General features: G+C 43.2%; 1 protein-coding gene across 7 annotated transcripts in view; it reads right to left on the bottom strand.

The window, feature by feature from the left end:
• Window positions 1-2959: 2959 nt before the first annotated feature.
• HRH1 (histamine receptor H1) overlaps window positions 2960-24399 on the bottom strand; it is a 110126-nt gene continuing 88686 nt past the window's right edge. For 5 of the 7 annotated variants that reach the window (XM_049861847.1, XM_049861849.1, XM_049861848.1 and 2 more), the window contains exon 2: window positions 2960-9612. In XM_049861847.1, coding sequence (XP_049717804.1) covers window positions 8120-9577 — 1458 coding nt within the window. In that variant the 5' untranslated portion in view covers window positions 9578-9612 and the 3' untranslated portion in view covers window positions 2960-8119. Of the gene's footprint in view, window positions 9613-12672; window positions 13118-14034; window positions 14996-24399 lie in introns of those variants that run through there. The other 2 variants (XM_049861850.1, XM_049861853.1) reach the window with 2 other exon arrangements.

Here is a 24399-nt window from a genome sequence, read left to right as displayed (position 1 = left end):
AGAACAACAACAAAACCCAGCCGCTATCAAGTAGATTCCTTGAGAAACTGTTTGAATTCTCCTGGAATCTAGATTTCTTGGTCCATGGAGTTAGGGTGATCCACATAGGTCATTTGCCTTTAGGTGTCCTTTTAAAACTTGAGCCTAGAAGAAACTTGTTTTCTAAAAGCCACTTTTGAGCCAAACAATGGTCTATATAAACTAGTAAAACTGTTTTTCTTTGGGCATTGTGGTCTTTTGAAGAATTCAGTCAGTTTCAAGAAACAGACTCCAAGGATCAGACTGGGAGCTATGTTTTAGGGTAAATCAGTAATTATTTTAATTGCTTCTCAAGACAATGCTGTATGAAATTTTTCTTGACCACAAATTGCTTATCAGTTCTGTTCTGCCCTTTCCTCATGGCAATGCCGCTAAGATTTAGTATAAGAATTTTGGAAGTTCTTCTCATCTTCGGAACATTTTTGACTCTCTGGTCGAAAATTTACCCCAATTTGCAAATTGTATATTAAATAAGTGGTGCCTTGGTGGGCACAGTGGTTAAGAACTATGGCTGCTAACTAAAAGGTCAGCAGTTCAAATCCACCAGCCACTCCCTAGAAACCCCATGGGGCAGTTCTACTCTTTTGTATATGGTCCCTATGAGTCAAAATCAACTTGACGGCAACGGGTTATATTAAATAAACTTCAATTCATTTCTATTACTGGCTTAATATGACTTTGTTTTAATACTACTTATGGCAATCCAGGAAAACCCTGGTGGTGTAGTGGTTAAGTGCTACAGCTGCTAACCAAAAGATCAGCAGTTTGAATCCACCAGGTGCTCCTTGGAAACTTTATGGGGCAGTTTTACTCTGTCCTATAGGGTTGCTATGAGTCAGAATCGACTTAACGGCAATGGGTTTGCCTTGGTTTTGCTATGGCAATCCAGAGCCCTGGTGGCACAGTGGTTAAGTGCTACGGCTATTAACCAAAAGGTCAACAGTTCAAATCCACCAGTTGCTCCTTGAAAACCCTATGGAGCAGTTCTACTCTGTACTGTAGGGTCACTATAAGTTGGAATTGACTCGATGGCAACAGGTCGTGGCAACCCCCATGCATGCAGAGTAGAAGGGCACTCTGTAGGGTTTTCAAGGCTGTGAACTTTCAGGCCTTTCTTTCAAGGTGCCTTTTGGTGGGTTTAAACCACCAACATTTGTAGGCAAGTGCCTAACCATCTGCACCACCCAAGGACTCCTATGAAAGAACAGAGGCTGGGAAAACATAAGTGCCTTATTGAAGATGAAAGAACTTTGGGCCCAGGCCTCTAATGGAAGCCTGTCTTAACACTGTCAAATAAAAAATAAATCTGAACTGAGCAAGAAGAAACTTTATTCAAAAGAATTATTGCAAGAGGGAGAAAGGGACTGTCTTAGTCATCAAGTGCTGCTATAACAGAAATACCACAAGTGGATGGCTTTAACAAAGATAAATTTATTTTCTCACAGTCTAGTAGGTTACAAGTCCAAATTCAGGGCATCATCTCCAGGGGAAGGCTCTCTCTCCCTCTCTGTTGGCTCTTGAGGAAGGTGGTTGTCCTTAGTCTTTCCCTGGCCAAGGAGCTTCTCAGGCACAGGGGCTCCGTGTTCAAAGAACTCCTCTGCTCCTTGTGCTGCTTTATTGGTGGTACGAGGTGCCCCGTCTCTCTGCTTGCTTTTTTCTTTTATATCTCAAGAGATTGCCTCAAGACACAATCCAATCATAGGTTGAATCCTCCCTCACTAACTCAACTGCCACCCATCCTCTCTCATTAACATCATAGAGGCAGGATTTACAACATATAGGAAAATCACACAATACCAGGAGTCACGGCCCAGCCCAATTGATACACACATTTTTGGGGGGATATAATAGGGTCACTATGAGTCGGAATTGACTCGATGGCAGTGGGGTGGGGGAATTCAATCCATGACAGGGACTATTGCAATAAAGGGGAAGAGGACTACTATTACAATAGGGAGAATTCTCTGACCAAAGGATCTACAACCAGTCTTATGTGTTAGGCAAAAGGAATTTTTCTTTTATAAAACCCATTGCCGTTGAGTCGATTCCGACTCATAGTGACCCTGGTGGTATAGTGGTTAAGTGCTATGGCAGCTAACCAAAAGGTCGGCAGTTCAAATCACCAGGCGTTCCTTGGAAACCGTATGGGGTTATTCTCTACTCTGTCCTATAGGGTCGCTATGAGCTGGACCCTATTTTCTTTTATAAAAAAAAAAAAAAAGAAACCAGTGCCGTCGAGTTGATTCCGACTCATAGTGACCCTATAGGAGGGAGGAGTAAACAAGGCTAGAAACAAGGAGTGGCTTGATTGGATCAAAAAATGGTTTACCTGGAGGCCAGCCTATTCTCAGGAGGGGTTGTATGCTGGCTCAGGCTGAGGATGGGTCAAAATTCAGGAGCCTAGGGGAAGGGGAGAAGCTTAACCAAAGTCTGGTTAACAAGCATTTTTTTCCAATTCATCAGCGGAGGGAAGTCGTTCAGCTAATCTTTTATGAGGCAAAGAATGGGAATTTGGAGGGTCTGGTGGTACAGTGGTTAAGAGCTATGGCTGTTAACCCAAAGGTCAGCAGTTGGAATCCACCAGCTGCTCATTGGAAACCCTATGGGGCAGTTCTACTCTCTCCTGTAGGGTCATTGAGTCGGAATGGACTCAATGGCAACAGGTTTGTTTCTTTTGTTTGTTTTTTTGGCTCAGTGGTTAAGAGCTCAGCTGCTAACCGACAGGTCGGTGGTTTGTACCCACCAGCTGCTCTGCAGGAGAAAGATGTGACAGTCTGCTTCCATAAGATTGCAGCCTTGGAAATCCTGTGGGGCAGTTCTACTCTGTCCTGTAGTGTCACTGTGAGTTGGAATCAATGGCAACAAATTCGGTTTGTATTTTTTGGTGTCTGATCTTGGAGTCCCTGGGTAGTGCAAACCATTAACACACTTAGCTACTCACCGAAATGTTGCAGGTTTGAGTCCACCTCAGAAAAAAGGCCTACTTTCTAAAAATCAGCCACTGAAAACTCTATGGAGCACAGTTCTACTCTGACACACATGGGCCGCCATGAATTAGAATCAACTCAACAGCAACTGGACTGTAATAAACAACTTCAGGAGTTTCTGCCCAGCGCGCAATGATTCCCTCTTCTTTGGGAACTGTTGGTTTCTGTCTAAGTACCACATACGCTGCCCTGGGCCACCTCCCTCCACAGTTGATTGGGGCAGAGGTGGATACCTATGATGATTCTCTACCCTGAGTTTTGGACTTTTGAACTAATGCTCGTAGAGACTAAAATTAGGCACAATTCACATAGGTCCATGGCAGTATTCTAGAGGGCATGTCCTTAAGTGCTGAGGTTCCTTTGGCTGACTTGGCTCAAGCCCTTCCCAAAGCTAGGTTACTCAAAACTCCACTGGAGTCCAGAAATACCCCGGGAACCATTCACAAAGCTTGTTTCTGTCATTTGGAACTCTGAAGCAGCTTCATAGGGTTGGAACCATGTCTGTCTTGTTCTCCATTGTCTACCAACACCTGGCACAAGGTCTGGCCCAAAAAGCACTCAAAATGTGTTTGTTAAATTAACAGACAAAGTCTGAGCATCAAAAATAAATGTGGGATCCAGGGCTAATGGTGACTCAGGCCACTAATGTGGCCACCTTGTTAGCAGGGAGTTAGGGTGGGGCTCAGAGCAGCAGGCCTGCCCCTGCTGACCAAGATGGGGTCGGGGGTGGCTTTTGTTAGACAGACCATTGGGGCACCAAGACCATGGAACATCAAGTATCAAGAGAGCTGCAGAAACTGGAGCCACTGAAAGGCAGAGAATGTTCTCAGACACAGCAGGGAACGAGGTTCCTTGACACTTATCTAAGACCACAGCGATTCAGGCTAATGCACTTTCACCACTTGTCTTGCAGCTCAATTAAGGGGAGCAGAGACTCCCTACAGTAGGAGACCTGACCAAGCCAGCCTAGGTTTTGAAAGGCCACTGGCAAATTAGATCTTAACAGCATCGTTCCTTCATAGCACTTACAGTGCCTAGCAGCCAGAAGAGCCCCAGCAACTTATTCCACTTTGTTAAGCCCATTAAATCTACCTCCTGGAAGTCCCTCCCGTCTTCAAAAGGGAGCCCAGCCAAGTTTCTGAAAGCCAAGAAGCCCAATGACCAATTCACCAATGGCCAATTTGCTGACTGACAGATTTTCTGAATGAACACTAAGCTAAAATGACCAATTTATAAGGTTTACAGCAATTTCTATCAATGAAATAGCTTCGTGAGCTTTTAAAGATTTATGTGATACCGTAGTTGACTGGGTTTCATTTTGTCTTCAGAGAAAGCAAAATGTTTTCTATTTATCAAAAGCTAAGGGTTGTTTAGTTTTCCTTTGAGTATATTAATGAAGAATATGTTCTTGAACATAGCTTTTATTTTTGAGTGTATTAATATTATGCCACTCAGTCTCCTTTTTCTATCCCCCACTTGCTTCTTCTCCTTTCCCGTCTCCTTTCCCGTCCCTCAGACTTCCCCTTTTCCATCCCCTCTCAGTGTCTTTATGTCTTCATCTCTCTATGTCTTGTTATTGTTGTTAGCTGCCATTGAGTCGGCCTTCAACTCATGGCGACCCCATGCACAATGAAATGAAACACTAATTGGTCCTGTGCCATTCCCATCATCTACTGAAGATCCCACCATTGTGATCCACAGGGTTTTCATTGGCTTACTTTTGGAAGTAGATTGCCAGGCCTTTATTTCTAGTCTGTCTTAGTCTGGAAACTCTACTGAAGCCTGTTCAGCATCACAGCAATATGCAAGCCTCCACTGATAGACAGGTGTGGCTATGCCTAAAGTGCATTAGCCAGGAACCCAACCCACGTCTCCCACATGAAAGGTGAGAATTCTACCACTGAACCCCCACTGCCTCCTTCTCTGTGTCTTAATCTCCCCATCTGCCCCTTAATCTGCCCCTCCTTCAGTATCCTCCTCTTTCTGGGCATTTGGTTCCCCCTCTCTCCTTCTTCTGTTCCTTGGTGTCACCCATCTCTTCTCCTTAGACCCCTCCTGACCGTCTGTCTCCTCCTCTCCACTCCCTAAACCAAAAAAGAAAAACCCAAACCCATTGCCGCCGAGTCGATTCCAAATCATAGCGACCCTCTAGTTCCTCTTATTTCTACCCCTCATTCTTCTTGCTCTCTCTCATTCTCTCCACCTCAGTTTCCCCCTTTCTGCTTCTGGGTCTCCCTGTAGTAGCAGTAAGCAGAGAGCATAGATAAAGAGGACATTCCTTAATATGCTGCCATTTAAAAAAAAAAAGTGAAAACCAGGTACTATAATTTCTCAACATGTTTCTAAAATGTTTTTTAAAAATCTCACCTCATGTGAAGTGTTGTAAACCTTGTAAATGATTCAAAAGAAGCCAATTTTTGGTAAATCAGCAAACTTAATAAATTTGGCAAATTGGTCATTCTGGGAACTAACTTTAAGCTAATCAGCCTTAAGCCAATAAAAAAGAAACCTGAAGGAGGTCCTGAGTCTTAGCCACAATTGTGGTTTCTACGACAGCCTTCCCCTATAAAGGGTTTGTTTTAATATTTAGGGCAGAAAGCCTGGCTTCAGCTGGATTTCATGCAAGCTGCCAGCCATCGATTCTTTCCTACATGTGCTGGGCTGAGTTATCTCTGCATCATAGTCCATTGTTTTTCATAAATTCAAAATTAATTCAGTCACACAGTCAGGAGTAGGAAGGGTAGGTTGATACAGTGGAAAGGAAGCAGATTCCAGAATCAGGTCTTAGAGTGGTTCCTTAACCCTCTGTACCTCAGTTTGCCTATTTGTAAAAGCAAGGAAATCCCCTTCATGAGGTTGTTGTGAAGGTTAAACTAGATAACATGGGTAAGGCACAAAACCTGGATCTTAGTGTATCCTCAGCATGGTTTAAAAAACATATATATGAGTGTCTGCTGTGTACCCGACACTGTGGCATACACCACAGACACTATAATAAAATAACGCTAGACTCTGACCATTTACACTTTTTAACTATTTCTTTGAGTTCTTGTCAAACCCCAAAGTCAGAGCTCATAACCACTTCTCACTACTACTTCTGTCAATTATCATCAGTATAAGTAATGTCTGTGTGGAGTGGTCTTTTTAAGTGTTCGGGGTCCTGAGGGATCCTGAGACAAAATTCTCTCACAGGTCTTCTGAGCAATTGTTTCTGACCTGGAAATAGACCAGCTGCAGCTTCAAAAACAAGGAAAAACATCTCCTAAACTCTCCCAGTTTTGAGCAAGAAGAACTTTTCGTGATGCGGAACAGAGTGAAAATGAAGCTTTTTATTAAAAAAAAAAAAAAGTCCTTTTCTAAAGCTATTTACAAATGCAAACAGAAATGGGAGAGAAACGCTATATCAAATCTTGTAACAGTTGATACTACATTTGAATGTATCTTCTCAGTCCAAGAGACTCCAAAGTTAAAAAGAAAGAAATCACTTAACATTGTAGTTTCAAACATCATATTTAGGTAGGTAAAAAGGTCTCATTTTAACAGATCATGCAAACAGTAACACAAGATTCAAAATACTAGCTTGTACAGGCACTCCCATTTGCTACACATATTACAGTCTAGGCTCAAGTTTTAAAATATAGATCACCACCAGATTGCAACACAAACACCAAATAAAACTGTATGTTCTCATGCCTTATTAGTTTTTGCTTAAGAAGGCTGACTGTGAAAGAACATGGCCACTTTTTTAACAAACACAACAGAACTCACCAGTAAATAGTAGTCACCTTCTGCGGCCACAAGCTTATTCTATGTCAGCTGGTTTTCCTCCCAACTTATTTTTTCAAGAATTGCCACTACTCTTGGGAATGTGTGCGTGTGCGTGTATTTGTACTTAGGAGAACCAATCTCTGCCTTTTGGAGAAAATGGGGTACCAGACAGGGTTTTTATCCTAGCTCCCCTGTATAACTAGCTATGTGACCTTAGGCAACTTACTGAAACCTGCTGCACCTCGATTTGGTGGAGCCTATAACAACACCCTCCTGTTGTGGGGTGCTGTGGAGCCTATAACAACACCCTCCGTTGTGGGGTGCTGTGGGGTTTAAAGAAGATAAACATGGTACCAGTTAAACCAGTTGCCACTGAGTCAACTCTAACTCACGACAACTCCATGTCAGAGTAGAACTATGCTCCACAGGGTTTTCAATGACGATTTTTCAGAAGTAGATTGCCAAGGCTTTCTTCCAACATCTCTGGGTGGAATCAAACTGTCAACGTTTAGCAGCCAAACGCATTAACCATTTGCACCCCCCAGGGACTCCAAACCTGGTACAGCCTTCAAGAAATAAAGCTTTCTTGCCCCTATTCCCTTTTTTGTTTTGATTGTGTAACCATTTTCCTTTTTCTCTTTCTTTTGAGGGCAGCTTTTATCATTATATTTTTAAGAGCCAAAAGGAATTTGGGGTTGAAAATGATAGCTGTTCAAGCTGCATAATTTCCTACTCTAAGACATGCGTGAGTGAGAAATAATAAGGCAGAATTTCCAGGGCAATTGAGATACTGGCTCTGGAGAAAGTTGTAAAAGAGGCTCAGAAGAGAGGTGTCCTGACAAGTGGCAGCCACAGAGGGACAGCTGTCCTGCCTCTCAAGGTGACCCCTTCGAAGGAACACCATCTGTCTGCGTGTATATAACTCTCTGCACAGTCATCAGCTCCATTCCAGGAAAGATCTAGAGTTCTGGCTAACGCTCCAGTGAAGCTCTACCCACATGTCCCTTGGGTTGCTAATTAATTCAAGTCTGAAAACTTGAAAGTACAGTCTGAGGCTCCCAAATCTCCTGAGGAAAAGGAGAGTTCCATCCAGGTCTGATTCTCTTGGAGAGACGCTGCTTTCTACTTAGAGTACAATGTCTCTGCTGACCACCACCATCTGCAGTTCTTCCAATGGTGCATAAGAACTTCCCAAAGGACCTAGCGCCTAAGACTGTTGTTTGACTCCAGGAAGCCCAGAGGCCTGGCAACACACAGGCCTTTATCCTCCATTGCCTTCTAGGACACCATCGGCATCCCTTTGTTGCAGCCCATCAGAACCCTGTTTAGCAGTGAATGTGCAGAATTTTCTTGAATGTCTTTTTGAAGTTCTCATTGCACAAGGGATAGATGAGGGGGTTCAGCGTGGAGTTGATATAGCCCAGCCAGATGGTAAACATGTGTGCTCGTTCACTGAAGCAGCTCTCGCAGAAGGCAATTACCATGAAGAAGATGAAGTAGGGAGTCCAGCAAATGATGAAGGCTGCCATGATAAAACCCAATTGTTTGGCTGCCTTCCTTTCACGGTTCACGTGCAACCCAGACACAAACTGTCTTGAATGTGATCGAAGTCTCTTCCACGTGAACTTGATATAATCCAGGCTTGTGCCAGGCCCACTTTTCAATTTGCCTTTCCCTGACGCTGGCTCAGTGTGGGTATTTAAGTCTGCTTTGGAAAAGGGCTGGCTTTTACCTAGGGTCTGGTCCTCTGATGTCTTGCCAGCCCCATGTGTGTTCAGGCCCTGCTTGTCTATCTCAAGCTGGGTCTGGTTGATGGCTACATACTCCCTGCCACCCTCCTCCACCATGGTCTGAATCGGCACCACGTTAAGTGGGAAGCCGTGGAGTTTGGCCACTTCTCCATCCTCCTCTTGGCTGAAGACAACTGGGGATTTCATCTCCCCTGGGTCTTGGGATGGTGGCTTCAAGGCAGGTCCACCACTGGCATCTTTACACTTCCTTTTCAGAACCTCGCTGGGGGACTCTCTCCCTGGTTTCTTGGCACCGACCTTGGGATTCTCTGGCCTCTGCCTAAATTCTGAGAAGGAAGGGAGGGATCCATCAGTGAGCTCCCGGTGCTGACAATGTTGCTGCACGGCCTTGTAGATCTTGGCATAGAACCAGAGCATGAGCAAGGTAGGCAGGTAGAAGTTGATGATGGCGGTCATGATCTTGAACCAGGTGACATCGTAGAAGTCTGTCTCACACTTGTCCTGCTGGTACTTCGAGCCCCCTGATATAAAACGATGCCAGCCTAGAATGGGGATAATCCACAGGAAGGAGAGAAACCAGGCACCCATGATGGTAGCTGATGCTCGAGTCTTGGTACGATACCGCAGGTACCTGAGGGGCTGCTGGACAGAGCGGTAGCGGTCGATGCACAAGATGAAGACACTGAAAATAGATGCTGTGCTGGCCACGTAGTCCATGGACAGCCAAAAGAGGCAGAGAGGCCGGCCCAGGGACCACTTGGACCTGTGGAGGTAGATGATGTTCATGGGCATGACGACAGCTCCCACGATCAGGTCTGCCACTGAGAGGCTGACAATGTAGAGGTTCCCCACAGTATGCAGCTTCCGCTCATTCCGGATGGCATATAGGACCAGCAGGTTGAACCCCACCGTGACCAAGGAGATGCTGCTCAAGACCACTACCAGGGGCATCAGTTGAGGGCTGTCTGTGGTGGTCTTGTTCCCCTCACACATCTTGTCTTCTATGACACGGGAGGAATTTGGAAGGGTCATTGGCACAAGAACAGCTTCCAGCTATGGCTCACTTCCTGGGAGGAAAGACACAAGAATTCAGGTCAGGGGTTTGATGACCAGCAGTAGCATTGTGTTTATCAAACTGGGGCTGTATGCTGTCAAGGGCGAGGCACTGCCAGTTACCTATCCAACAGCCATGTCCCTCTTTTTCTTGTTCATTCATTCATTCATGCAATGACAACTGTATTCTTGGCACTGTTCTAGGTGTTGGGGATACAGAAATGAACAAAACAGACAAGAATCTCTGTTCTCATGGGGCTTCAATTCTGGGGAGGGAACTAGGTAAAAAACAAGGCAAATAATTTGTACAAGTCTAATTCTGCACATGTTCTGGGAAGGTGGGATGCATCAGGATCAGTCTGAGCTGAAAATCTAATTCCTCCTTGCCAGGGCCTGGTCTGAGAATGCGCCTGAGACACAACTCTGGCCAGTGAGATAGACTGGGGAGTCTGACGATGGAGGTGGGGTTCCAGGAAAGCCCTTCCTCTCTAATAAATGATCAAAACAAGGAAAAGAATAATTTCCCACTTGCCCCCTTCTACCTGCTGGGAAGTGAAAAGCCCCATAGCTTTGGGCTATGGCAGTCATGTTGGGGCCATGAGGGAAATGTCAAGAAAATCACTGAGACACCAACTCACAACTCTGCTATCACTGAGCTGCTGAACTAACCCTGAAGTCTCCTCCTTCCAGACTTGTTATGGGAAATAATTAAATGTCTTTTTTGCTTAAGTCATTGTTAGGGAGTTTTTACTTCCAGCTAAAAGCATCCCTAAGTGACATGAAGAAGGTTACAGGGGGAGGTACCAGAGGTATACAAAGCATGAAATAAATCTAGCGTATCTCCCTAGAACATTGGTTCTCAGATAGCAAGAGGGCTATATTATTTGAAATACATGTTTGTTATTTTATTTTTATATTTGAAAAACAAAAAAATATTTTTTCATAATACAAACTATATAAAGTAATACATAACAAAACCTTCTTAGCTAGTAAGGCTATACAGAAAACAGGTTTTACCCTCTGCTGACTGGTGATTCTCCATTGGGGGGTGTAATGAGTTGAATGGTGGCCCCCCAAAAAATAAGTCCAAGCCTTAATCCTCAGAACCTGTGTATGTGATCTGGTTTGGAAAAAGGGTTTCTGCAGATGTAATTAACTTACAGATCTTGAGATGAGATCATCCAGGTGGACCCTAATTCCAATAACATGTGTCCTTATAAGAGAAAGGCAGAGAGAGATTTGAGGTAGACAGAGGAGGAAAAGATACAGATGCCCATGCATGTATAGGAGAAGGCAATGTGAAGACAAAGGCAGAGATGGAAGTGATGTGGCCACAAGCCAAGGAAGCCAACAACCACCAGAAGCTAACAGAGGCATGAAACAGAATCTCCCCTAGAGCCCGTGCAGGGAGTGCAGCCTTGCCAACATCTAAATTTCAGAATTCTGGCCTCCAGAACTGTCCCTAAGAGAATAAATTTTTGTTGAAAGCCATCCAGCTTGTGGTAATTTGTTATAGTAAAAAAAAAGTAGCCACAGGAAATTAATACAGGGAAGTAGGTATTAAAACTGGCTGAGGTTGTTAGATTTTTATATTCATCAAAAGGCTCTATGAGTTCAAAGAAAGTTGAAAAGCACTAACGGAGAAAGTAAATTTCTCTTGATAATTTAGCAAAAACTGTTTTTGCATTAAGACAAAGCCAGATAAATTCTAGAGTGGAAGGTAAAATTCACATAATTTCTTTAAAGAAAAAAATCATTACGCCAAGGCATTTGATCCTTGCAGAAGGAACCCTTGAGGTTACTAAGTTGGAAAAGTACCATTTGGGTAGCACCGGTTTTGCCCCAGCCCTGCCACTAATTTTTGAGTGGCCTCTTGGCTTCCATTTTCTCACATGTCAAATGTGTAGGGAGGAGTAGATGAACTCTGAAACCTTCTCCAGGGCTTCTTTTAGAGCCTTGATTTAGGTATTTTTGGATGTTTTCCTCCAGCTCCGATATGCCATAGTCAGAGTATGCCTCCAACTTCTCTGATTGTGCCTCCACTGACACCTTCAGTAGTCTGATCTTGAGATGCGAACTTTCTAAGTCTCTAGCCTACCACCTGACCTACAGGTTTTGAACTTGCCAGCCCCCACAACTGCATGAGCCAATCCCATAACATAAATCAATCTCTCTCTATGTATACATATACATACATATTTGTGTGTATATATATACACACACATATATACATATACATATATATGTATATATACACACATATACATACACACCCCACTGGTTCTGTTTCTCTAGTGAACCCTAATACTAGGTAAGTATCAGCTCAAGGGTTTTCTTTTTGGTTGGGAGGAGGTAGGAGGCAGTTCCCTTAAACGTCAGAGCTGGGCATTCACAAGGTAGCTCTAACCCCTTACTACAGAGGTGTCTCATTTCTCTTTTTTCCTTATTGCCTCCTGCCTCACAGAGAAGAATCAATCTTTTTTTTTTCATTGTGTATATACTATTTATCATATAATAATATTTGACATAAAATGATTTTTACATAAAAATCTATATATTGTCCCTTTTCTATTAAAAAGAAAAGTTGTTACGATTGAATTAAGATCCTTGAACTAAAAATTAGTGTAGCATATTCAAAGTTTAGTCATGAAGTCTACCGATGTTTGTAACTTACAATAAAATGTGTCAAAGAATAAAATGGTTGATGGCTGGTTAGAAGAATGGATAAATGAGTAGTAGATACATACTAAAGTAAAAGGGAAAAATGCTAATTTATAATCTGTGTGGTAGGTATATGGGTGCTCACTGCACAAGTCTTCCAACTTTTCTGTTTTACTGACACTTTTCATAATAAAATGTTGGGGAAACTAAGATAGCATACGTTTATTCTCATCACCTATTACAGTATGCTCAATTTATCAAGTTTTCTCCTATGTAGCTTGAGAGTGTTCTTTTGCTTAAAGATAGAGGCAAAAGATCAATCGATATTTGTTAAATGATTTGCATAAACAAGTGAGATATGGGGCACTATGAAGCACCTCAGCTCTGAAATTATTCATTCAACAAATATTTACTATTGAAAGGTTCTTGCTCAGCTCAGCGTTGTTTCAGGAGCAAGAAAATCTTCTTTTGTCCACAGAAGCCACAGGATTCAGAAGAAAAATTCCTGGAAGGGTAACTGCAGCCCCCGAGCTACACACAGCCCTTGACGCTGGCCTCCATCTCAGATGCCTCCAGAGTTTCAAGGAAGGAGGACAGAGCCTCAGGGAACCGTGTGACCCAGGCGCTGACTCTGGGGAAAGAAGGCCACCCAGGGAGGTGAGGGCAGGGGAGAGGCCGCGCTGACTCTGGGGAAAGAAGGCCACTCAGGGAGGTGAGGGCAGGGGAGAGGCCATGCTGACTCTGGGGAAAGAAGGCCACCCAGGGAGGTGAGGGCAGGGGAGAGGCCATGCAAAAACGGATTTTCCGTCTATGGCCGGTAGAAAATCATCATCTACCTCATGTTCCACTCAGGACCAGTGAGACAATTTGTGGGATACAGTAAAAAATATAAAAATTTTAAAGTTAAAAATTTCAAGACGGTGACAGCGGATCATTAAAACCAAGTGCAGGGTCTCCCAAGCGTGAGGCCCATGAAGTTGGCGCTGGTCTCACTTCCTCTCACCTAATCCCTAAACAGGCTCTAACCAGTTGCCATCCAGTCAGTTCTGACTCAGGGTGACCCCATGTGTGCTGAGTAGGGTTTTCAATGGCTGATTTTTTGGCAGTAGATCACCAGACCTTTCTTCCGAGGTGCCTGTGGGTGGACTCGAACCTCTGGCCTTTCTGTTCGCATTAACTGTTTGCACCATTCAGGAACTCTGAATGGGCTCTAGTCAGTGATAGAAAGTAAGACACTTCTCCCTCCCTCAGGTATCTGCATTTTGAAAAACAGATTTATGAATGCTTTTCCCTGTATAGGAGTCCTGGTGGTGCAGTGGTTAAGTGTCAGGCTGCTAACCAAAAGGTCAGCAGTTCAAATCCACCAGCCGCTCCTTGAAAACACTATGGGACAGTTCCATTCTATCCTACAGGGCCGCTAAGAGTTGCAGTCGACTTGACGGCAACAGGTTTGGTTTGGTTTGGGTTCCCTGTATAAAATCCAAAGGAACTTCAGGCACTCTGGCGGCATGTGGGAGATATATGGGGACACCGAGCTCTGGCTGATGCTTATTTCATCTCATGCCCCACATGAGCACGTCCCCCTCAGGCTGCCCAGACCCCACCTGGATCTGAGCCTACAGAGATGGTGCTGGCAAGAGGGTGTGCTCCGAGGAGAGGGAATGGGAGCGAAAGAAGGCACTCTGAAACAGGCCCTTCTGAGAAGAAAGATGGGTAGCTGACAGAAGCAACTCATGGAAGCAGAGAGCTTTAGAGACAGGAGCTGGAGTTCTCACCCTGGCTCCGCCAATTCATGGGCTGTGTGGACTTTGAATAAGCAAACTGTATCTCCAATGTCCTCATCTGTAAAACAGTGAAAATATCAATACCCACCTCAGGGGGCTGTTGGGAGGATGGGTTGAGATAAAACCAAAACCAAACCCATTGCCATCGAGTTGATTCCAACTCATAGCGACACTATAGGACAGAGTAGAACTGCCCCATAGGGTTTCTAAGGAGCATCGGGTAGATCTGAACTGCCGACCTTTTGGTTAGCAGCTGGATACTTAACCACTGTGCCACCAGGGCTCCGGGTTGAGAAGGTGGGATGAGAAAGCTCAGCAAACCCTGAGATGACAACAACTGGGTGAGAAGCAGAAGTGCAGCCTCTTTCTCTAAGAGGCTGTGTATAAAAGCAAACCATCATTTTTTAATTAAGGCAATGGCATCATCCCAAAACCATTAGCCTGGAGTGGGGTCTTTTACTCCAGTGATTACAAACAGCCTAATCAAATCAGGTCCATGTGCCAGCATATAAACAGAGGCAGTTGATGTTCCTCCATGTCTCCAGAACACTCACTGGATCCGATGCAACCAAGACGAGTCAAGCACCAGGCTGGGTGCTTTTCATACTTTGGTTATTAAGCCCACGCCACATACCCATTAAGGAGGTCTGATTATGCCTATTGTGGAGATGAGGAAATGACCATCTCAGGGTCTGAGAAGAAAGGCAACTTACTCAAGGTCACACACGTAGGAAATGGTGAAGCCAAGATTTGAACCTAGGTCTTTCTAACTCAGGGCTTCTCAGTCTCAGTGCTATCGAATTTTTGAGCCAGAGAATTCTTTCTGGTAGAATAATTGCCTTCCATGCGGGAGACCTGGATTCAATTCCTGGCAATACACCTCATGCACAGCTGCCACCCATCTGCCGGTGGAGGCTCACACGTGGCTATAACGTTCAACAGGTTTAAGCAGTGCTTCCAGACTAAGACAGACTAGGAAGAAAGGCCTGGTAATCTACTTTCAAAAATCAGGCAATGAAAACCCTATAGATCACAACACCTCAATCTGCAACTGATCATGGGGACAGTGCAGAATTTCGTCCCATTGTGCAAGGGGCCACCATGACTTGGGGGCCAACTCAACTAACAACCAAAGTAAGAATAAAGGTACAGAACTGAGTTTGAGGAATTGAGAGGGAATTGTACACAGAAAGATGAGTCTGGATATGCATGTTGGGGCCAGGGTATAAAAAAGTTCTCTTGCACCTTTATGCCTTGGCGTGTGCTGTTCCCCTGCCTGGAGCTCCCATTGGCCTTGAAGCTCTATGTTGCTCTTCTCTCTGTGTACTTGTAACACTCCCCACCATAACCTGTTACCGTTGCGTTGAATCCGACTCATGGCAACCCCACGTGTTACAGGGTAGAACTGCTCCATAGGGCTTTCTTGGCTGTAATCTTTTTGGAAGCAGGTTACCAAGACTTTTTTCTGTGGTGCTGCTGGGTAGGTTCAAACTGCCAATCTTTAGGTTAATAGTCAAACACGTACTGTTCATGCCACCCAGGGACATGTAACACTGCACCACGTCCCCCTTTATATCACCTGTCTTGTGGCATTATTATTTTTAGCTGGTTCTCCCCAATTAAACTGGGAGCCGCTCTAGGGTATGAGGTGTGGCCACTGTTTTTGTTTATGCAGGCAACACCCTCATCCGACAAGGGGACCCTCTCTTTCATGGCAGGGACCATGCCTGTTTCACTTGCTGCCATTTCTCCTGTGCCTGGTGCCAGGCTGGTCCATGACAGATGCTGAGCAAAGGTTTACAGGATCAGCTCTGAAAATATGAGACACTAACACACTGAGAACAGCAGAGGACGTGGAAAGGTGCGCCTCGGGGCAGAAGAAGTGAGGGCATAATCTTCATAAGGATGTTTAAGCCAACAGAAATTTGAGATCAAACTTAGCCTATTGATGAATATCAGCCCATACATTATGGCTAATTTTTCTACTTTCCCCAAGAAACTTTAATGTTAGAAATTTCTTTCACGGCAATCTGAAACATGAATAAAGATAAACGCACAAAGATGTCCACTGCAATATTATTTCTGATAGGAAATGAAGGAAATAACCTAACATCCCACATTTGGTAACTAAATAGGAAGCAGCTACAGACGAGAAAGGCAGGCAGTCTTTGCTAATCACATTTATGGAGTGCCAGTAACGATATGGGAAAAATGCTTACGATGAAATTAAATTTGCAAAAGACATTGTTTGTACAGAATGACACCCACTCTATTCATTAACAAGCTCAGAGGGTGGGTGAATCACTGTTAACAGTCGTTTTCTCTGGGTAGCAGATGATGTTTACTGTCTTCAATATTTTCCAAGATTTCAACAATAAGGATGTCTTAGTTTTACAATCAGGAAAATAACAAAAATTTCATTTTTACAACAGAATAAAATAGATTCATTCCACTGAGGGGAAAAAAAAAATGTCTTCCACATTCTTAGCACATCTTTTGTTTTCTGTAATAAAAAAATGAGAGTTTGAAATTCCTTTTTTAAATACCTTCCAAACTGCCTCACCCACCACTTTCTATTCCAAAAGGCTCTCTCCTTTCCTCATTTGCATTGGAGGTTATTCTGGCCAATTAAGTCTGAGCATTGATTTCTTTACTCTAATTCTGAGAAAGAGGAGCCATGCATGAGGGTGACCCAAGTACCACATAGTCTCATTAAGTCTGGCCTGATTTCCATAATGATGCCACTCAGGCTTACCAGTGCCATCGGCTGTGGTATACAGAGCAGGCTACAGAGGGCAAAACCCCATCATGAGCTCAGTACTGCAGGACCCTGGCTGACTTCGAATCCAGAGGGAATGCTGGGTTAATAGGCTCTGGGTGAGACCCAAAGGGTAGGTGGCCTCATGGACAGCCAATGGCCCCAGTGGCTTTTCCAGGGACAAAGATACACATTCAGATATCTACAAAGTCAAGGAGAAGTTATTAAGAACAGAGGAGGCTTGTGTGGGGAGCAAGAAAAGCGGTGGGAACAGGGGCAGCCTGGAGCATAGTCTCGAAGAGGACAGCTGCCACTCAGATGCCACCAATGGTTACAGGTCCAGATCTGCCTGTTTTTTGTTGTTGTTGAGAACATGCACAGCAAAACATACAGCACTTCAACAGTTTCTACATGTACTACTTAGTGACACTGATTACATTCTTCGAGTTGTGCGGCCATTCTTACTCTCCTTTGCTGAGTTGTTCCTCTCCCATTATCATACACTCACTGCCGCCTAAGGTTCCTAATTTTTCAAGTTGCTGTTGTCAATTTGATCCCATATAGATAGTTCTTAAGAGAGCATAATGTTTAAGGCAGATCTTTTTTTTACCAGTTAAGCTAAACTATTGTTTGGTTTTAAGATAACTTCAGGAGATATTTTTGGTTTAAAGTTTAAAGATTTTCTCAATACAACAGTTTCAGGATCTCATCCAGCCTCCATGGCTCCAGAAAGTTTCTAGTCCATGAGAATTTTAAATTCTGTTCTGCATTTTGCCCATTTGAATCAGAATTCTACAGAATCTTTGATCAAAATGTTTAGTAATGGTAGCCGGGCACCGCCCAGTTCTCCTGGTCTCATGGCAAAGGAGGCAGTTGTTCATGGAGGCAATTAGCCACACATTCCATGTCCTCTTCCTATTCCTAACTCTCCTTCCTCTGTTGCTCCAGGGAAATCAAGACCAATGCTTGTGCCTTAGATGGCAGCTTGCAAACTTTTAAGATCCCAGACACTATGCAATGAAGTAGGAGGTAGAACAGAAGCACTAAACATGTTATTCAGCCAATTAACTGGGATATCCCATAAAACCAAGACTCTAAACTCCAAGGAACCAAATCCCATTGGAATTTGGTTGTACATAAGCAGACTCAGCAGCTACTTTTTTTTTTTTTTGTCATTGTTGTAAATATGTCTATTATACAACTTTTGCCAATTCAACTTTTACAAGTTGTGATCATTAAGGTTGTGTGTCAGCTTGGCTGGGCCATGAGAATTCAGCCTAAGACACAGGTGTACAAGTTATTGACAGCAATTACAATAATTGGCTGTGCAACCTTGCCCTAAATCAATGTGGTTTTTCCATCACTGTTAACCCTCCTTTTTCCCCTCTCTCCCACCCCTGGTAATCACTAATAAACTTTGGTCTCTATTCATCAAGGTTGTAATCTTTACAGACGCAGACATGTTTCTCCTGCAGAGCAGCTGGTGGGTTCGAATGACTGACCTTTCAGTTAGCAGGCAAGCTTAACCACTGTGCCACCAGGACTCCTTAAAGAAGATAGAGGAATGCCCAATAAGCACATGAGAAGATGCTCAGCATCATTAATCATTAATCGTTGTGTGCTGTCAAGTCGATTCCAGCTCACAGCGACCCTACAGGACAGAGTAGAACTGCCCCATAGGGTTTCCGAGGCTGTAATCTTTATGGAAGCCACATCTTTCTCCCAGAGTGGCTGGTGGGTTCGGACTGCCTACCTTAGCTACCGAGTGCTTAACCACTGCAGCACCAGGGAAATGCAAATTAAAATCGCAAGGAGGTTCCACCTGAAAATGATTAAGCTCTCAACGCCTAGCTCAAAGGTTGGAGGTTCAAACCCACTCAGAGGCGCCTTGGAAGATAGGCCTGGCGATCTGCTTCTGAAAGGTCACAGCCTTGAAAACAGGTCTTCAAACTGGTTCATTCTGGTGGAACCCCTACTGAGAACTTGAATTTTCACCCCAAGTATATTGAATGAGAATCTATAGTTTAACAAGATCCCCCGGTGATTCTTATGTATAATAAATTTTGAGAACAACTGCTCTACTCGTGGTTCTCAGAACTGGCCCCTAACCAGCAGCATTAGCATCACCTGGAAACCTGTTAGAACTATAAATTCTCAGCAAGGGTTCAAACCCAAATGAACCCAGTTGGAAGCCCTGCTTGAAAACCCTATGGAGCAGTTCTACTCTGCACACATGAGGTCAACATGAGTGGGGATCAACCCAAAGGCAACTAACAACAACACAGAATGACTGTAATTAAAAAATACAGATAATAATGAGTGTTGGCAAGGACGTGGAGAAATGAGAACTCGCAGGCGTTGCTGGTGGAATTGTAAAATGGTGGAGCCTCTGTGGAAAACACTTCAGCAGTTTCTGTGATGGTTAAACATAATTACAAATGACCTAGAAATTCCACACCTAAGTACATACCCGAGAGAACAGAAAACATGTGTCCACACAAAAACTTGTACGCAAATGCCCACGGCATTATTCATAATAGCCCAAAAGTGAAAACAACCCAGATATTCACGAACTGGGGAACAGATCAACAAAATGTGGTTCATCAACACAACAGAATACTATTTATCAATAATGCACCATGGATGAACTTCAAAAACATGATGCTAAGTGGAAGAAGCCAGACACAAAAGGCAGCATATTGTATGATTCCATTTAAATGTAATGTCCAGAAAAGACAAATCCATAGACACAGAAAGTAGAACGAGAAAGGATCTTTTAGGGGTGATGAAAATGTTTGAAAAGTGAATTCTGGAAATGATTCTAGAACTGTAAATTTACTCCAAATCACTGAATTATACACTTACAACGGGTGGTTTTCAAGGTACATAAATTATACCTCAATCAAGATGCTTAAAAAAAATAATCTAGTGGCCCAGGAAAGAGATTGTCTGGTGTCTATGGAGCCTGGCTGCCCTTGGGTTTGGTGAGATATTCTACCCCTCCAATACGCTTTCTTTCTTCCTTTTTAAAATATTTTATTGTGTTTTAGGTAAAAGTTTACATAGCAAATTAGATTCCCATTCAACAGTCCATACACAGACTGTTCCTACAATCCCCTAGATGTGTCAGCGCTCTTACCATGACCCATTTCCATCCATCCAGTTTCCCTGCCCCTCCTCGCCTTCTCATCCTTGCTTTTGGGTAAATATTGACCTGTTTGGTCTCGTATATTTGATTGTTTAAAGGAGCACATTCCACACCTGTGTTACTGTTTATTTCATAGTACAATCTATTATTTGGCTGAAAGGTGACATCTGGGAGTGGCCCAATATGCCTTCTGTGCATTCCTTTCTATGCATAAGCTAATCTGTTCCTTGAAATCAAAGACAAAAAAGAATAACTGACAAAAGAAGTCAAGTACAATCGCCCCTTCTCTTCCACTCTTAGCAGGTACAAGCATGGGCAAGGGAGAACGCCAAATTAAAATTTTATTTTTATTATTACATTAGACTAGACATTTTAATTACCAAATTGAGACCAGGTTTTGCAACTGAAAGTAACTGCAGGCTTCTTTATGACAAAGGAAGGACCAGAGAAGTCACAAGGCTTCTAGAGTTTTCATTCAGGTACAGGAGAAGAATTAGCCTTACCAAATAAATTTAAAGTTTCTTTTTTATTCTATCCCATGTGCTGTGCTTGTTCAACAAAATCATTGTACTTCTACAATAACTTTGTATGTAGATATTATAAACCCTATTTTACATAAGAAGAAACTGAGGATCAGAGAGTTAACTATCTTGCCCAGGATCACACAGCTAGTACATGGTAGATTTGGGATTCAATTCCAGACTGACTCTTAACTTCTTCACTCTACAGCAGCCAGTGGAACAGCCATACAGCCAAGTCTCTGTTTTTAAAATTTATTTCTTAACTTCAAGTGTTGCTCCCCCAAATACCTACCAGGCACCAGGATTAAAAAAGGAAAAAGAGGAATATTGAGTTAAAGTCAAATAAGGATGAAGCTAAAGATGAGTCCTGAACAACCATTAGAGTTGAGAAACAAATTCGACTTGAGTTTCCCAGAAGCCAGAGCAAAGAGGAAAACAGGATCAGCTAAAATATTCAGTTACAAGTTTCTCAATGCCATTTAAACGGAAGCAAACTAGTTGCAGAAGGACAGCTTTAGCCAGTACTAAGAATTAGATGAAATATCTTTCATGGTTTTTTGTCATGGATAACTTCTCCAGAAGTGAAAGTGGAAATAGAAAAATGGCTTAGCTACATCAACCCTTTCCTCCTGCACCTCTATGATCTTCTTTAATTGCATATCTTGGTTTAAGAGTTTAGGAGGTTGGACTTGTTAGATGGTTTGTTTGCTTCCCCATCCCCCCAGGTGTGACAGGCACAGGAAAGGGAAGCTGAAGGATAAGTACCAATAAATAGCAAACAAAAGAAGTATAAAAAGCTCAGCTCAGTTATCTCTTTCCCTCTGGTCTCCAAAAACACTGAAAAAAAGGAAAGTACTATCTTAACAGCAGCATTTTGCTGGGAGATTTTTTGGTTGCCTCATTTCATCCTCACAGTGCTGGTGACCTCACAAACGAATCATTTTCACTCCTACTTAAACAAACAAACAAACAAAAGCCAAATCTGTTTCCACTGAGTATACTCGGACTTATGATGACCACATGTATGTCAGAGTAGAACTGTGCTCCGTAGGGTTTTCAACGGCTGATTTTTTGGAAGTAGGTTGCCATGCCTTTCTTCCAAGGTAGATTCAAACCACCAACCTTTTGGTCAGTAGTCCAGCACTTAGCCGTTTGTGCCACCCAGGGATTCCCAGCCCCACGTTAAACATGTGGAAACTGGGGCTTCTGGAATTTAAAGGGCTTGGGTATCTTGCACTAAGACATCCAAAAGTGGCTAAAAGGGCAAGTTTCATCTAAAGGCCCAAGAGAGGCCCGCCTTCTAGAATGTTCTGAAGATAATTTCCCTCACTCACTCTTTTTTTCACTATGGTAAAGGAAGAGAGAGGAAGTCCGTGGTGGCACAATGGTTAAGCACTCAGGGGCTAACCAAGAGATTGGCAGTTCAAATTCACCCATGACTCCTCGGGAGTAAAGACCTGGCGATTTGCTTCCATAAAGATTACAGCCTAGACAAAAAATCCTATGGGGGAGTTCTGCTCTGTCACATGGGGTTGCTATGAGTCAGAATCAACTTGACAGCACATAACAAGAGAAGAAGAGAGGGAAGTGAATAGACACTTTTAAATAAAGATTTCATGGAGTTGAAAATATGGACACTTGTGCTAACATTAGACGAGGGCATAGTGACACACCAGGCCCAGCACGTACACGTAGCATTTCAGAACATGACGAATAATGCTTTCTTTTTGTTATAAATCCCTGGAGATTAAGCCTTGAAAAAGGCACTTTCAGAGACGGAAGTTATTCAGGCTGTTCTCATCTCGAGAAAAAAAAAAAATTGATTTATGATATGAAGTAAATAAAAGAGCTGGCAGAAGAGAAATGAGAGGTCGATGCGATGTTTACAAGAGAGAGCTCCCAGGTAATTAGAAGTTTCTTTAACTTCTCTGTCCCCTTCAGTCAAGTGAACTGGTGCCTGACTCTGCAGCTGCCAGCCATCTCCACACCAGAGGCTCCTCAGCACCACCAGTGGGTAGAGCCTTCCCTCTGGCTCTGGGGCCAGGCTTGCCCCTAAACAGGGGTACATACAGGGGCATAGGTAAGTGTGAATCAGTCTGGTCACTGGTTCCATTTTAATATTCATTCAGTCAATCAATCATCCATCTATCCATTCATTCTCCCTCCCTTTCATCTATCCTCCTGAAAAATATTTATTGAGGGATATTCTTTGTCAGGTACAGATGACATGACAGGCAAAGGATAGACACAGTCCCTTCCCTAATGGAGTATAATGTCTATACCTGTAGTTCTAACCCTGGCTGCCTGGAGAGCTTTTAAAACATACTGACACTTCTGCTTGTGGGAAAATGGAATAGATGTACTTTTCCCTATTCTTTCCACTAAGTACTACTAAAAACCCTGGAAACCCTAGTGGCGTAGTAGTTAAGAACTATGGCTGCTAAGCAAAAGGTCAGCAGTTTGAATCCACCAGGGGCTCCTCAGGAACTCTATGGGGGCAGTTCTACTCTGCCCTATAGAGTCGCTATGAGCCAGAATCAACTCGACAGCAATGGATTTTTTTTTTTTTTTTTTTTTTGGTTATATATATATATATACACACACAAACACAAGAAACTCTCTCAAGTGGAGAGAAAAAGGCAGGCCAATTAGAAACCTCAAGACCCAAGTTAAAATACAGTGATGAATTCCCTGGTCTCCATGAGTCAGAATTGACTCAGCAATAACTGGTTTGGTTTTGGTTTTATCCAAGGTTTGGAGCTAAAGAAGCTGGCAAATCGGAAAAGCCATTGGGTGTAGCCAAAAAAAAGGTACCAACAAAAACCTATTCCCTCTATCCAAAGGACCAGGAAACAGGCAGCCTGGCAAAGACAGAAAACTTTTAGATAATAACTGCTCTACTCCAGCCAAATATCACAGAAAACACTGTTGCCCCACCTCCACCCATGCCAGCAAAAGCTGAGTGGGAAGCAAAGACTTCCGTCCTTTCCAGGTGAAAACGAGGTAATCCAATGCCCTTGGTGGGGTGTTGTTCTTATAGTCCCAAGTAGGGAGCTGGAGTTTTCATCCTCATAGCGTGGTAACAAGACCTGCCTACCCCTGTGGTGTCAGTGAAGGCCATGTGGGGAGTGAACTGTCACCATGCTCATCAGCATTGAGGATCCCTCCCCCTTCAGGTGTCAATCTGGACTTTTATACCTACCTGAAAGTAACAAGGTGGTACACCCACTCCCCACCTTCCCTGCCAGAGTGGTGTCGGAAAAGCCAGCTAAAACAGAAGATTTAAATAAGGTCCAGAGTCTCATAAAATAATAGCCAAAATGCACACATTTGAATAAAAAATCACCCATCGTAACCAAGAACACAGAAGATTTCAAATGGCATGAAAAAAGGTAATTAATAGATGCCAATGCCAAAATGACAGAGATGTTAGAATCATCTGACAAAGATTTTAAAGTAGCCATCATAAGGATGTGTTTTAACAAGCAAAGAGAACACCCTTGAAACAAACAAACAAACAAAAAAATAGAAAGTCTTGGTAAGAGAAGACATTAAGAAGAAACAGATGGAAATTTCTGAACTGAAAATGTAATAACCAAAATAAAAACTCAATGGACAAACTCAAGAGCAGAATGGAAGTGAAAGAACAACAGAAATTACCTATCTGAACAACAGAGGGTAAACAGACTGAAGGAAAAAAAAGAAAAGAACAGAGCCTCAGGGATCTTTTGGAGAAAAGATATAGCATTCATGTCACCAGAGTCCCAGAAGAGGAGGAGAAAGAGGATGGGGCTGAAAAGGAACTTGGAGAAATAATGGCTGAAAACTTCCCAAATTTGGCAAGAGGCATAAACCTACAGATTCAAGAAGCTGAGTGAACCCCAAATGGGATAAACCCAAAGAAATCCATACCAAGACACATTCATAAT

The sequence above is a fragment of the Elephas maximus genome, chromosome 20 (genome assembly GCF_024166365.1).
Source record: "Elephas maximus indicus isolate mEleMax1 chromosome 20, mEleMax1 primary haplotype, whole genome shotgun sequence".
Taxonomy (NCBI): domain Eukaryota; kingdom Metazoa; phylum Chordata; class Mammalia; order Proboscidea; family Elephantidae; genus Elephas; species Elephas maximus.
The sequence above is the reverse complement of the archived record's forward strand: the minus strand, read 5'-3'. Positions and strand labels throughout refer to the sequence as shown.